The sequence below is a fragment of the Myotis lucifugus genome, unplaced genomic scaffold (assembly GCF_000147115.1).
Source record: "Myotis lucifugus unplaced genomic scaffold, Myoluc2.0 scaffold_60, whole genome shotgun sequence".
Lineage (NCBI taxonomy): Eukaryota > Metazoa > Chordata > Mammalia > Chiroptera > Vespertilionidae > Myotis > Myotis lucifugus.
In genome coordinates, this window is record NW_005871108.1 from 5,614,580 (window position 1) to 5,630,247 (window position 15,668).

The 15,668-nt window shown below is 43.5% G+C and overlaps 1 protein-coding gene across 1 annotated transcript in view; it reads left to right on the plus strand.

Moving 5' to 3' along the window:
• The window catches only part of CNBD2 (cyclic nucleotide binding domain containing 2), a 56,360-nt gene that overhangs the window by 4,841 nt on the left and 35,851 nt on the right, over positions 1 to 15,668 (plus strand). Inside the window, exons 2-5 of the mRNA XM_006089482.3 lie at positions 1,371 to 1,613; positions 6,311 to 6,448; positions 9,525 to 9,578; positions 14,513 to 14,676. Of these exons, the coding sequence (XP_006089544.1) occupies positions 1,563 to 1,613; positions 6,311 to 6,448; positions 9,525 to 9,578; positions 14,513 to 14,676 (407 nt within the window). The 5' untranslated portion in view covers positions 1,371 to 1,562. The remainder of the gene's footprint in view (positions 1 to 1,370; positions 1,614 to 6,310; positions 6,449 to 9,524; positions 9,579 to 14,512; positions 14,677 to 15,668) is intronic.

Here is a 15,668-nt window from a genome sequence, read left to right on the forward strand (position 1 = left end):
GAGGGATTTTTCTTCCACGACCAGGTTAGTGGTAAGGAAAGACAAAAAACTTCCATACTGTTTGTCCTTCCTTCCTTCCTTCCTTTCGTTTCTCTCTCTCTCTCTCTCTCTCTCTCTCTCTCTCTCTCTCTCTCTCTTCTTTCTTTCTTTCTTTCTTTCTTTCTTTCTTTCTTTCTTTCTTTCTTTCTTTCTTTCTTTCCTTCCTTCCTTCTTTTCTTTTCTTTTCTTTTCTTTTCTTTTCTTTTCTTTTCTTTTCTTTTCTTTTCTTTTCTTTCTCTTCTCTTCTCTTCTCTTCTCTTCTCTTCTCTTCTCTTCTCTTCTCTTCTCTTCTCTTCTCTTCTTTTCTTTTCTTTTCTTTTCTTTCCTCCCTGAAACTTTCTCTTCCTCTGTCTTTGAGTCTTTTGCATTTTCTCTCCAATTAAGGAGGGGTGGGGGGAAGCTAGTTCTATCTCTTTTCACCTCTGTAAGTGATTAGTGTCTCACACCATGAATGGTGGCCTATGAATTTAGTAATTCAGAGCCTGGGTCTTTGTTCCCAGCTGTCCAGCTGTCTTCACTGTGTTCAGTGCCCTTACATTTGACTGTCAGTTGGGGGAGAGTTGTCAGATAGGTGTAGCTGGATAGGAATGGCAAATCAGGTGATACTTGAAGTCATAGTTTTTCACTGAGGATTCGTATACAAGGGCAAACTGGAATTACCAACTGCCATCTTTAATAGAAAAAAAAAGTACTTTAGACCCTATATTCTTCTCTACTTTTAAAAAATACGTTTTTATTGATTTCAGAAAGAGAGGGGGAGAGAGAGAGGAACATTGATGAGAGACAAGCATCAATCTGCTGCCTTCTGCACACCCCCCAATGGGGACTGAGCCCACAACCTAGGCATGTGCCCTGACTGGAATTGGAACAGCAACCTCCTGGTACACAGGCCGATGTCCAGCCAAGTGAGCCACACCAGTCAAGCTCTTCTCTATTTTTTAAAAGACCCCAGAGTCATTGAGTTCCAGTTACAAGTTCCTTTCAACGTTCGGTACCCTGTTTGGTTAGGGACTTCCAATTTGCTGAGTGTTTCTGATTTACTGATCTAACAAGATTTATAGGACAGTGCCATACAGGTGTCTAAATTCTAAGCCTCAGAGTGGTCCCCAGGCTGAGGTGTTGGATGCCCTGAGCCCCAGCCCAGGAGCCTCCTACTTTCTTTTTTATGGCCCCATTACTCTGACAGTCATTTAGCCACTGAGCCTCAGTCTCCTCATGGGTGGAGTGGGCGTGAGGTCTCTCATCTTGTGGTAGTTATGAAGTTAACTAATATAATGCCTGTGAGTGTTCAATAAATGTTAGATTTTCAGATTTTGGTTTCTCTCTTCCAGAATCTTTCATTGTGACATAAGGAGATTCTGAGGGTGAGATTTTCTCAGAACAAGGCTTCCAACAGCTACTGGTGGGGTATGAAGAGTGAGGAGGAAGCTACTCATTTCTAATATAACCGGATCCTTGGGAAGCATTTGTGGTCCTACTCTTGAAAGGCAAAGGAGCTCGTGTCATTTGCCAAATCAGGAACCATGAGGAAATATATATTGTCTCATACCTGGCAGCTTTTGAAGAAGGAACAGGTGAGAAGTGTGAAGGGCGTTGGGAGGGAAGAGTGGAAGATTGAACAGACAGGTATTTTGAGGAAGGGAGAGGCAGGTGTAGGAGGGGGCCTTGGATGAGTGTGGCTAACTTGTACCTTTTGAAGTCACAGCATGGGCACAAAGAATAGAGTTTTGGATTAGGCTCCAGAAAGACTGAATTCTTTTTGTTGTTGTTGTTAAATCCTCACTGGAAGAGTGAGGATATTTTTTTCCATTGATTTTAGAGAGTGGAAGAGATGGGGGAGGGGAGAAAGAGAGAAACATTGATGTGAAAGAGACACATTGATTGGTTGCCTCCTGCACACGCCCCAGCTGGGACTGGAGATCAGATCTGCAACCCAGGCATGTGCCCTTGACTGGGAATCGAACGCAAGATGGTCCTATATGCAGACCAGCACTGTAACCACTGAGCGACTTTGGCCAGGGCAGAAAGACTGTATTCTTTATTATTATTATTATTTAATTTTTATTGATTTTAGAGAGGAAGGGAGAAGGAGAGCGTGATAGAAACATCAGTGATGAGAGAGAATCATTGATCAGCTGCCTCCCACACGCTCCACACTGGGGATCAAGCCTGCAACTCGGGCATGTGCTCTGACCGGGAATTAAACCATGATCAGGTTGACACTCAACCACTGAGCCACGCCAGGGGGCAAGACTGAATTCTTGATGTGTTGTAGAATTGTGCACCTGAAACCTGTATAATTTTGTTAACCAGTGTCATCCCAATACATTTAATAAAAAGGGGGGAAAAAGGAAAGAAAGACTGAATTCTGAGCCCTACCATGTAGCCTACTACCCCCTCGATACTGGACGAGTCATAGGCTACACTCAGCCCGAGTCCCACTCTCCTGCTCTGTACCCAGCTTTTCTACTATTACCAGATCCAGAGAAAATAAGGCCTAACAGCAGGGTAAAGTAATAGGTTAAACTTAAGGATTCTGGCCCTAACCAGTTTGGCTCAGTGAGTAGAGTGTCAGCCTGTGGACTGAAGGGTCCCAGGTTCGATTCTGGTTAAGGACATGTACCTTGGTTGTGGCCACATCCCTAGTACGGGGTGTACAGGAGGTAGTTGATCGATGTTTGTCTCTCATCGATGTTTCTAACTCTTTATCCCTCTCCCTTCCTCTCTGTAAAAAATTAATAAAATATTAAAAAACAAAACAAAAAAGCCCAAAAAAACAAAACTTAAGGATTCTGGAGCCAGACTGCCTGGGTTCAATTCCCTATCACCTATTAGTCATATGACTGATATTAGTATTAGGCAAGATACTTGATTTACTGTGCTTGATTTTTGCTTTGTATAGATTTATTGTTGAGGATTAAATGAATTACCACATATAAAGGGTTTAGAATAGTGCCCAACAATGGCAAATTGTTTTCAATAAGTATTAATTTTATTAATAAAGCCTTTTCCATATTTACTTTAGATATATAATTTTTAAAAATAATTTTTTTTATTTATTTTTTAAATTTTGTTTTACTGCTTAAAGTATTACAAAGAGTATTACATATGTCTCCTTTTTTCCGCCCTCTTGACATTCCCCCGGCCTCCCCTACCCCCTAGTGTCTTGTGTCCATTGGTTATGCTTATATGCATGCATACAAGTCCTTCAGTTGATCTCTTACCCCCCCCCCCCCTTCCCGGCTTCCCACTGTAGTTTGACAGTCTGTTCAATGCTGCTCTGCCTCTGTATCTATTTTTGTTCATCAGTTTATAATGGTCTTTATTATCCATAAATGAGTGAGATCATGTGGTATTATTTATTTATTTATTTTTAAAATATATTTTTATTGATTTCAGAGAGGAAGGGAGAGGGAGAGAGAAGTAGAAACATCAATGATGAGAATCATCTATTGGCTGTCTCCTGCACGTCCCCTACTGGGGATCAAGACTGCAACCCAAGCATGTGCCCTTGACTAGAATCGAACCTGGGACCCTTCAGTCTGCAGGCCGATGCTCTATCCACTGAGCCTAGCCAGCTAGAGCTAGATATATAATTTTAAAGAAAAGATTACAGTTATAGGTGAAGTTCCTCACCATCCCACTCCCTTTCTCATCACTGGTAGCTACTTTCCTGAGGTTGATGTGTACCCTTCCTATCTATATATTTAAATTTTATTACATATGGATGTATACATTGCTATGGGAAGTATCCATGAGCAACTGTATAGTATGCAGCACATTTTTTAAAATGGCATTATAAATGTCATCGTATTTCACTTTTCCCCACTCAAAATTATGTGTGAACTTTATCCACATTGACATATACAGCTAGTGCTATTTTCAATCCTGTGACTGCACTATAATGTGTTGATGTGTTCCCTACTGATGGAAACCAGTTGTTTTCAGCTCTCCACCGTTACAGTGTGCCATGGTCACCCTCACGGCTATCTTCTTGTGCACATGTGTAAGTTTCTCTAAAGTGTATATATAAAGTGCATACAATTTCTTGATTGTAAAGGACACACATCCTCAACTTTAAAAAATACTGCCAAATTGCTCTCCAACATAGTTGTATCATGTTTTTCTTTCCCCAGTCTGATAAGTGCAAATGGTATCGTGTTACTGTAATTTCCATTTCCATTATTTCTAGTGGTATTCAGAATCTTTTCATTATGTATAGGTAATTTGAGTTTTCCCTTTGAATTACCTGTTCATATCATTTGCTCATTTTTTGATTGGGTTATTATTATTTTTATTTGTAGGATTTTCCCCCCCTCCTTCCCTCCCTCCCTCCCTCTCTCTCCCTCCCTCCCTCCCTCCCTCCCTCTCTCCCTCCTCCCTCCCTCCCTTTTGGAGAGCAAGAAGGAGGGACAGGGAGAGGGAGAGGGAGAGGGAGAGGGAGAGGGAGAGGGAGAGGGAGAGGGAGAGAAACATCAATCGGCTACCTCCTATACACCTCCTACCGGGTATTGTGCCCGCAACGTGGGCAGGTGCCCTGACTGGAATCAAATTCGCAACTTTTTGGTGAATGGGATGACACCCAACCAACTGAGCCACACTGGCCAGGGCTGTAGAATTTTTAAAATTAAAATTCTGGATATTAATCCTTTGTAATAATAATTCTTTATAATTCTGGATAGTAGTGCTTTGTCAATTATATGCATGGCAAATATATTCTTCCAATCTTCAGTTTGTTTTTTCATTTTCTTTATGATATCCTTATTATCAGAAGTTAAAAAAATAGTTTTTGCATTTTTAAAATTATGGAAATTTTCAAAAATAAAGGTTGAAATATATATAATGATCATCCCTTAGATTTTACAGTCAACATTTTGCCATATTGGCTTTATGTGCTTATGTGTGTGCATGTATGCAGGTGTATGTTTGCTGAATCATTTAAAAACTACATACTATATATATGTATGTATATATATATATTGTTTTATTGATTTCAGAGAGGAAGGGAGAGGGAGAGAGAGATAGAAACATCAATGATGAGAGAGAATCATTGATTGGTTGCCTCCTGCATGCCCCACACTGGGAGCCAAGCCTGCAACCCAGGCATGTGCCTGGACTGAGAATCAAACTGTGACCTCCTGGTTCATAGGTTGACACTCAACTACTGAGACATGCCGGCTGGGCAAGGTGTATACTTTAAGGACACAACCACAATACTAAGAAAGTTAAAATGAATTCCTTGTATCACCTAATATCCAGTCATATTCAATTTCCTTATTTGTTCCTAAAATGTATCTTACAGATTTTTATGATGAATTACAGTCCAGTCAAGGTTTTATTTTGCATTTGTTTGTATGTTTCTTGAGTCTTAATCTAAAACGGCCTCCACACCTTGTTCTCTATTCCTCATGAAATTGACTTTTTGAAGAAACTGGGTTAGATAAACTTGTAGATTGTTTCACATTCTGGATTTGCTTCCTTATTCCCTGTATTTACTTGCAGATAGAGAGTGACTGCCTTTATTCCCAAATTTGTATTTGGGACTTGTTTTCAGTTCCAATTCCAAATTCCCAGGGAAAAGATCAGATGGTCCCATCTTATATTAGGTGTTATGTTAGTTTTCTATGCTGCTCTAACATATTACCACAATGTAGTGGCTTAACACTGCAAATTTATTAGCTTACATAGCTGAGAAGTCTGGCATGAGTTTCTCTGGGCTCAAATCAAGGTGTTAACAGGGCTGTTCCTTTCTCAGAGTTCCAGGGAAAAATCCATTTCCTTGACTTTTCTAACTTCTAAAGACTACTTACATTCCTTGGCTTGTGGTCCCCTTCCTCTATCTTTAAAGCCAGCAATATTGCATCTATCCATCATTCTTCCCTCAGATCCACCTAATTCCCAAGTTCAGGTTCTCTGCATCACCCCTCACATCCTGTCTTTACTTTTGCTCTTTATTTTTTGGACCAAAGTGAAGGACTTGACATTTAACGAAAGCTGTACTGGTGAATATTTTAACAACTGCCCCTTGGGGAAGCAGATGCCCCCATTTAGTAATTGCCAGTCTTTATGTGGCATAAATGTTCCCACTGCGGGCAATTTCAAGCTACCAATATGATTTCAATAGTCTTGAAAACTTCCTGAAAATGTAATCATCACTCCAGCACCCCACTGCATTTAATCCCATTTCATTTCATCTTCTGCACTATCCAGCCTGCTGTTGATGGTTGAAAACAGACAGTTTTCACTGCTCATGTTTGTTTTGTTTCCACAGGGGATGTACCGGCTCATCCTGGATATCATTTTGATGATCCGAGTATGTAAAATGTTCCGCCAAGGTCTCAGAGGATTCCGGGAATATCAGATCACTGAGACTGCTCGCAGAAGGCACCCTATCTTCTCCTTCTGGGATGTAAGCAGCTGGGCTCAGCAGGATTATCAGGGTTTAAGGGGGTCCTATAAATAGCACCCCACTCCCCAGTCCCAGTTCTGTGCCATCTGAGAAAGAAGACAAAAGATAAAGCAGAAGGGAGAATTCAACTGTCACTTACATTAATGATGACATTTATATCGGAGAAGATGACTTGGACCATCAAGTGAGAGGTTTACCTAATACTGAACCCCAAAGTTAGGCAGCCTTGCACAAGCAGTCACAAGCAGTGTTAGACCACAGCAGGTCTCCACTACAGCAGCGGAGCCTCCAGCCTTAAGCTCCCAGCAGAGAAGGGCAGAGCAGAATATGAGCACAGAGGGAAGGGGAAGCGGGTGATCATGCCACTTCTCCTTGCACATCTACCAAGGAGTTTGTCACTCCTCAGTATGGGAGGCCAGGGGCTGGTAGTGTTCAACTAGCACAACTCACTTCATGTGGAAGCAAACATTGGGAGTGGGAAAGAAGCCATCTCCATTCCAGCAGTGATCAAAAGAGCCAGAAGCAATCCAGTTGAGTTTTCTGAATGTCCACCAGCCATTTATCTCCTCTCCCTTCTTTCCTGTCTCCTTACTTAAATGAGAAGGGAACATTTGCTGGGCCTGTTTGCTCTGGTGACCATGTTTTCTAGATTTTCTAGAATGTCCCCATTTTAAATGTTTTATCCCAAAGGTAGATCATGAGCCCCTTTTTGGCTCAGAAAAGTTGATCACCATTCCGTTAACTTGTTCTGGTTCTCCAAAGTTGTTTTCATTACTATCAAGGGCTCCAAAGTTTTCCCTGCCTATTTTCCTGGAGTGACAGCCTCTGCTTCCTCCTTGCATGCAGCGATTTACTCCAAGAAATTTCCCAAAGTGGTTTCTGAAGGAAAGTAGCCAAGGAGAGGGAAAGTGGGGTGGTGGTGATGGGGCAAAGGAAGGTTGTCTTAGATTGCTTTTTTTTTTTTTAAATCTTCACCCAAGGATATTTTCCCACTGATTTTAGAGAGAGTGGAAGAGAGAGGGAAAGACAGAGAGAAATATCAGTGTGAGAGAAACACATCGATTGGTTGCCTCCTGCATGTGCCTGATCAGGGCCTGGGCCTGGGAGGAACCTGCAACCGAGGTACGTGCCCTTGACCAGAATGGAAGCCAGGACCCTTGGGTTCACAGGCTGATGCTCTATCCACTGAGCAAAACCAGCTAGGGCTTAGATTGCTTTCTAAGGCCCAGCAGGTAATATAACTATATGTGTGTGGCTTGGTTTAAGATGTAGCAGAAAGGGCCTGTGGCCAGCTGGAGAGGAAGGGCATGCCCCATCTAAAGACATTTAAATTAATATATTTTGAAGACACTGTGCTGGCCAAACCAAACAAGTCCACAGCCAGATTCTGTCCTGTAGTTGGGCCCTGAGCTGGGAAGGGGTGGAATAGAAGAATTGTAACCTGAGAGACTGAGATTAGCTCTCAGGAAGGACATTCTGACTCAGGGTGCCATGCAGTGGTGAAGTGAAGGGCCCTGGCAACCAGGAGTCCTTGGTTACCAGCAGACCTGGGCTGATGCTTGGGCAGTTGGAAGCTGAAAATCAGAGTTAGTTTTGTCATCAGGGGAGTGTGAAGCTGAATCTAACAACATTACCCAGTTAGGGTGGCCTTGAGCAGAAGCCTCTCAAGGGGAGTCTATAGTGTCATATGACTGCTGGGCAGAGAGCTGGAGGGCTGGAGCATAGGGTCTGGCAGAGAGAGCCAAAGTCTGGTTTCAGTGGAGTATGTGAATCTGGATCCTTCTGAACATTACCTCTTTCCTTCATTGGCCCCCTGAGAATCCCCAACCTATAAATGAGGGGAGAGCCCAGAGATCTGAGTGGGCCCTGGGGAAGGACATGAGGACTAGCTACCCAGCGGTTCTCAACCTGTGGGTCTGTGACCTCTGAAAATACATCCTGCATATCAGATATTTACATTACGATTCATAACAGTAGCAAAATTACAGTTATGGCTCAGTGGATGGAGCGTCGGCCTGCGGACTGAAGGGTCCCAGGTTCGATTCCGGTCAGGGGCATGTGCCTGGGTTGCGGGCATATCCCCAGTGGGGAGTGTGCAGAAGGCAGCTGATCGATGTTTCTCTCTCATCGATGTTTCTAACTCTCTGTCTCTCTCTCTTCCTCTCTGTAAAAAAATCAATAAAATATATTTAAAAAAATTTTTTTTGAAAAAAAAATTACAGTTATGAAGTAGCAACAAAAATAATTTTATGGTTGGGGGTCACCACAACATGAGGAACTGTATTAAAGGGTCGCAGCATTGGGAAGGTTGGGAACCACTGAGCTAGAGAGGTGTGTGTGTGTGTGTATGGGGTGGGGGGGAGGAAGGTCTTGGTTTGGCCCTGTATGGTGCTCAGGGCCTTGTTTGTCCTGTCCTTTCAGCCCTACACCCTCTACATATTTCCCCCTGCTCTCTCTGTCCCTTTCTCTACTCTTTCCACATCTTCTCTGCATCTGTTAGGAGATAGGGTTTGACTAGTTCATCCCTAAGACCTTTTCCTCTTCCTCCTGGCCATCCTCTAGACGGGAGCCATTTATTTGCTGGGTAATCCTGGGGCAAGTTCTTCAGGCCATTCAAATCCATTCAAAAATGCCTGCTTTGTTTTAAAGGTGAAATGGAGTAAGATAAGGAAGATGCTCCATGCCTGGTTCGTTACAGGTGGTCAATGAAGGTTGGCTTCTTTTGTTTCTTCCTTTTTATCCCTCCTTTCTATTGTTTTCTTTCCCTCTATCCTTTCCCTTTTGTTTGTTTCTTTCCCCTCTTACTTTTCTCTCTTCATGCTTCCTCTCTTTATTCTCCTTTCCTCTCTACACCCCCATCTTTCTCTTCACAACAATTTGTTGTCACTGCTGGGCCCAAGTTTTGTGCTGAGTTGACCTTCGGAGCAGAGGTAGACATGAGAAGCCACGCTGTTAGGCTTCCCATGGCTTCCCGCATACTACAGTGGTCCAGGTATGCAGAAGAGTTTCAATGCAGAATTCTATGCAGTCTTGTTAATTATCCTTCCTGTTCCTCCTCCTCCTTTTTTTTTTTCAGAAAAAGAAGCAAGGCCGAATCACATTTGATACCATGGACTTCGTGGCAGAGTCGGTATGCACGGTTCTGACTTTGATGTTGGGAATTTTCTTTCAGCATCATGGCCTGGAAGAAGCACTGGGCTGGGCATCAGAACCTGGGTTCAGTCCAGGTTCTGTCACCAGCGCAGTGTGTCACCTTGAACTAGCCACTTAGTTTCCTCATCTATAAAACAGGTGATCTCAGTGATCCCTTCCAGTTCTGGCATTCCGAGACTGTGAGCCTCCTCCCATGTTTGTTGCTTTATAGCTGAGCAGAACCAGCAGGGAGAGCTCCTGCACTTGGACCTGTGGGAAAACAGCAGAAGGCAGAGCAGAGGATGTGAGAGCCCCAGACAGAGGAGAAATAATCAGGGTGGTGGGAGAAGCACTGGCCTGAGCGAATTCTGGCTTTGCCCCAAACTCTCCAAAAGATGTTGGGCACATTTGTCCCTGATCTGGGTGTAAGATGGCCATTCTGATGCAGAAATGTCTTATCACTGGGTGAGGCTTTGAACTGTGTGACTTGTTCTCTGAATTTTAAGAATCATGGCAACCTTTCCAGCTTCTCCCTACCAAATGCTGGATATTAATTAAAATTTAAAGGGACCTACCTATTAAATAGGGAAGATTTGAAGTTCTCATCAGTGAAGACCTAACTTGACCCATGGAGTAGCCATGTTGGTTTTTCTCTCAGGGAAAGGAGTCTGGACAGAGCTTTGTAACTGTTACTAGGACGACCTGTGCCACCCTGCCCCACCTCTTTCTTCATTTGGAGCCAAGGTGTGGCTTCTGTTGCCTGTCCCTCCTGGGCATAATCTAATTTCTCATGCCACATTATGTATGAAGCACAATTAAGTCATCCAAATTCTGTTTTATTTGTTTATTTTTTTTTCACCTTTCCCAAATGGCCAGTGTCTGATGCTGGCCACTGAAGTTTACCCCCAAGTTTTGCCCTTCAGACAGGAGAAACTAGGGCCTCTCTGAGAGTTATAGAACTCTAGAGATGAAGACAATTCTGTGTATAACAGGAGAGAGAGAGAAGAGGGCACAAAGGAAAAATCCATTGTATAGGTAAGGCCTCTCAGCCTCTTGAATGACTCTGGCTCCAACACAGAGACAAAGAGCAGAGACCCAATTTAATAACCTGCCCTTTGAGTGACTGCAAATGGTACTGGTTTCTTTTCCAGATGATGAAAAGGTTGTAAAATCCATTGTGGTGATAGTTGCACAACTCTGTGAATATATTAAAAATAATTGAATTGTACACTTTAAATGGTGAATCATATGGTATATAATTATTCAATCAAGCTGATCCACACACACATATATTTATACATATATAACCTGCACCTCAGGGCAGCACTTGGATTGCGACCAAACACTAAAACTCAATATAATCCATATTGGGACTCTGTTAATGATAAACTTTTTTTAAAAAAATATTTTTTATTGATTTCAGAGAGGAAGGGAGAGGGTGGGAGAGATAGAAACATCAATGATGAGAGATAATCATTGATTGGCTGCCTCTTGCATGCCCCCACACTGGGGTTTGAGCCCACAACCCGGGCATGTGCCCTTGACTGAAATTGAACCTGGGACCCTTCAGTCCACAGGCTGACACTCTATGCACTGAGCCAAACCAGCTAGAGCAATAACAAAATTCTCAAAAAGAACCCTTAGAATTATAGAGACTTAGAATCTAGACTCATTTATTATAGCAATTGTGAGACATTGGAAACAATGGATACATTTTTAAAAGATCTATGTATATAAAAGGCTAAGTGTCTGTCCATTCAACTGGTAGCTATGACGCATACTGATAACCAGGGGGCAGACGCTTAACTCGGGAGCTGCCATGATGTGCACTGGCTATTTAAAAATAAACGGCACCGCGGACCTGGAGCTGACAAACCAACACTCGGCTTCTCCCAAGTGGGACACAGGCCCTGCCACCATCCTGGAGTGACACCCCACCAGATCACAGCCAACACTGCCAGGACCCCATGGCGCAAATTGTGCTTATGGCCCAATCCCCCCCCCCCCACACCAAATGGTGGCTGTGGGTGCTGGGTAATGATGTCACATAGCAACACCCAGCTTCCTCTCCCTAGCGACTAACATCCTTGGAGTTTCTTCAGCCCAGGAACCCAACTTCCTTTATAGCCAGGTGCAAACATTTTACAGTTTAACCAAATATTTGTGAAGCGTTTTCCCATGCCTCATCTAATTTGGTCCTCATAGAAGTCCTGGAGTAGGTAGGTAGGAGACTCTGTAGAATCCTATTTTCTTTTCATTAGCAAGACGCAAATATTGATATTAAAGTATTTCCTTTCAATGTGCACAAATCTGTGCACCGGGACACAAGTAGTTTATAAAAGAACATTGAGTGAAAAAAAGCAGGTTGCATAAATGTCTGCAGTCTGACATTTATATGAATAAAAACCAAACAATTCTATACATATTCTGTGGGCACATGTATAAGTATAGTGTGTGGGGTGTGTGGTATATGTATATATATATATATATATATATATATATATATATATGAAATATGCTAATTAACCAGGACACTGTAATGGGTCGACCGGACAGGAGGAGGTTGCACAGGCAGTGTGTGTGGGGGGGGCGGGGTGGCAGGGGCCTCCATGTGCCTGCGCTGGGGGAGGGCCTGATCAGCAGCAGCTGTGGCTGCTTCAAGGGCCAGAGAGGGAGGCAGGGTCAGACCCACAGCGGGCCAAGGCTGCTGCAGGGTCCGGGGAGCAAGGCAGGGCCAGACCAGCAATTCGAGGGTCGGCGGCGCCACGCGATTTCAAATCGCGTGCTGGGCTCCTAGTAATGTATAAAAATAGTAAACTCTGGTTATGGAGAGCAGATCTGTATGAGGGGTGACATGATGCAAGGTGATTTTAACCATTATATATTGATTCTTCATGGAAAATATAGTCATGTATTACTTGTGTTATTTTCAAAGAGTTTATTTATAAATAAGAAAAAGACAGGAAACAAGTATGTCAGATGTTAATGGCTAGCTTTGGGTGGTGGGATTAAGGGCAGTCCCCCCTTTTTTTTATCCTTCCTGTATGCTAGAGGAACACAGTGAGGGATTGTTGGCCTGAAGTGAATGAAGGTGAGAGCGCTGAGAAATGGTATTTGAGAAGCAGGCAGGAGCCAGGCTCTATTTGAATTATATTCCCTTTTCCCTGTTCTAGATATTTCTTTGAACTCCTAAGGTAGGCCTAAATCTGTGTCTGGTTGTGGAGAGAATACTAGGTTGTATAACATTCTCACCTGCACTAAAGGAGTTAATTTGAATGAAGTAAAGATGATAAAACTTACCATCTTTCAAATCGCGTTAAATAAGGGAAGTTAAATAAGAGTCAGTTCTGTAGGAACCCAAGAAGGGGGTTCCTAAGGATTGGGCTGGGGGTTAGTGAGAAAGATTTCCTGAAGGAATTAGGACCCCAAATGGGCCCGAAGAATCAGTTTGGTTCATAGACGCTAGGAGCATCTGTATTTTGTCATAAATGGATCCTGTGATAGAAATCCCAATGGTTATTGATAGCAAAAAAGTTAGAAAGGAGAAAGATTGGATTCAGATATAAAATGGCACTTATATAGCCCTTGCTGTGTGCTAGGCATGTTGTGAGTCCTTTACACACATTTACTCTGCTATTTAAACATAGAGTTTCTGCTATTATCTATAGGGAAATTGAGACTCAGGAAGAAGTGCCTTGTCTCAGGTGAGACAGCTAGGAAATAGCAGGCCAAGGTTCAAGGCCAGGCACCTGGCACCAGAGCGTGTGAGTTTTTAATCCCTGAGCTATACTGCCTTTCTGTTTCTTCTTTTTTTCTTTCTCTCTTTAAAAAAAATGTTTTTTATTGATTTCAGAGAGAGGAAAGGAGAGGGAGAGAAAAATAGGAACATCAATGATGAGAGAGAATCATTTGTCGGCTGCCTCCTGCATGCCCCACACTGGGGATCAAGCCCATAACCGGGGCATGTGCCCTGACAGGGAATCGAACCATGACCTCCTGGTTCCCAGGCTGATGCTCAACCACTGAGTCACGCTGGCTGGGCAAGGACTCTGCTATTTTAGCTCAGTTGATCCAGTAGGGTTTTCCTGAGGACATAGGAGTTGAGATTAGAATGAGGAGAGGGCAGCCATATCTATGGGAGAATCCAGGGGAAGAACATTCCAGGCAGAGGAAATAGCCCAAGCAAAGGCTGCAAGACAGAAACAAACTTGACACCTCCAAGAAATGGGTAGAAGGCTATAGACTAGAGAATAAAGGGGCAAGGCAGGAGCTGTGAGGTTGGAGGGGTTTAAGGAGGTAGGGAGTCAGATCACGTGGACCCCTATGCGTGGCACCGAGTTAAGATTTTATCCCAAATGCAATGGGCAGCCAGTGGGGTGTTAACTACTTAAGTACCATATTCTCAACAGGTGGGAGTAGTGGGTGAATGGGTGTATCTGTTCCTACTGGTCCACGAGTCCTGGTTCATGAGGGTTAGCTAATAGTCTCTGTGGTTCCCTGTTCCTTAGTCTTCGGCAGCATGCCGAGGTATAGGCTGGGGCAAGGAGGGTCTCCCCTGACTGCAGTGTGCATGTGCTGAGGGGCCCCTGGAGCTTAGGGAGCTCATATTGCCTGGGGTGGGGGGTCAATGAACAGCAGTGACAGTATGGTCAGTAGTTGGGAATATAGACTTTGACACGTAGCAGATCTAGGTTCCAATCCAAGTGTCTCCACCTGCTGGATGGGAATGATAATAGTGGCTTGCTTCGTGGGCTGGGCGACAGTGAGATGGTGTGTGTAAGATGTGTCCTGGTGCGTGGCACACAGTAAGCACATGTCAGCCACTGTTGTGTTGGGGGTGGGAAAGTGTAAAAGCCGCAGTGTGAGAAGTTGTTCTCTGGCCCATGGGGAAACCGCTGGGTCCTGTGTGTCACTCTGGTTCTCTCTCTCTAGGGTTACTTCCCTCCACGGGCCATTGAGATAGCACAGAAGATACCTTCTTGGAGGACGGAGCAGGACGTCCAGGCCCTGTGTAACTTCCTGCAGGTCCTGGATTGCTACCGGAACTACTCAGAGGCCCTGCAGCTGCTTCTGGCCAGGGTCCTCCGCTTTGAACGGTCAGTGAGGGCCCCCCGGCTCTGGGCTGGAGCTGGGCTGGGCACGAAGACCCAGCTGAGAAGGCCATGGCAGGTGTGCCAGCCTCTCTGCCGAGTGTCAGCAGAGGAAAGCCAACTGTTAGTTCACCTTAGTGCTCACTGTTATGGTTGCAGCACAATTTATCTCATCCATTCATTGAGATTCTACCCAGAATTAAGGAGAGGATCTGGTAGGAACATCAGAAAGGATCTGTTCCAATTTCCTAATTTTTCAGATAAGAAAATGGAGGCTCATAAGGGGAAAATGACTCATCTTAGGTCACCCAGATAATAAATAGCAGAGCTGAGGCTCAAATCCAGCCCCCAAAAGCCAGAATGGATCACAGGGGATTACATTACTAGTACATCCAGACAGGAACCAGGACAAGGGTCTTGAAATGGGATGAGAGAAAAATTAAATCTGTGTTTTTCTTAATCTCTAACTGAAATTGATCATTTTCTTTAATCATGGATGTAGGTAGAAAACCACTGTAGTATTTAGACATTATTGTGACTTTTTCACCAAAAGAAATCACAAATATTTTCACATTATATTTAATGTTGCAGGTTTCTTGAAAAATAGTTTATCACATCTTTGAAAATATGGTAGTTATTAGATATGCTATTTTTTATATATGTATATATATATTTATTGATTTCAGAGAGAAAGAAAGAAGGAGAGAGAGAGAGAAACACCAATGATGAGAGAGAATCATTGATCGGTTGCCTCTTGCAAGCCCCCCAGTGGGCAGTGATGCTCTGATTGTCTGACAGTCAAGAAAAGGTGTTTCCCCCAAAGCAAAGTCAGGGTGGAGTTGGTAGAAAAATGTGACCAGATGCTTGGCAGCAAAAGCAGTAGATGTCTACTGTAGGAGATTCAGGTTCTAGTGCTGACTCAAGTGTGGCCTTCAAACAAGTCCCCAGGAGGGCCCCACTTTCCTCATCCTGAAAATGTAGATTGAGCTATATGATCT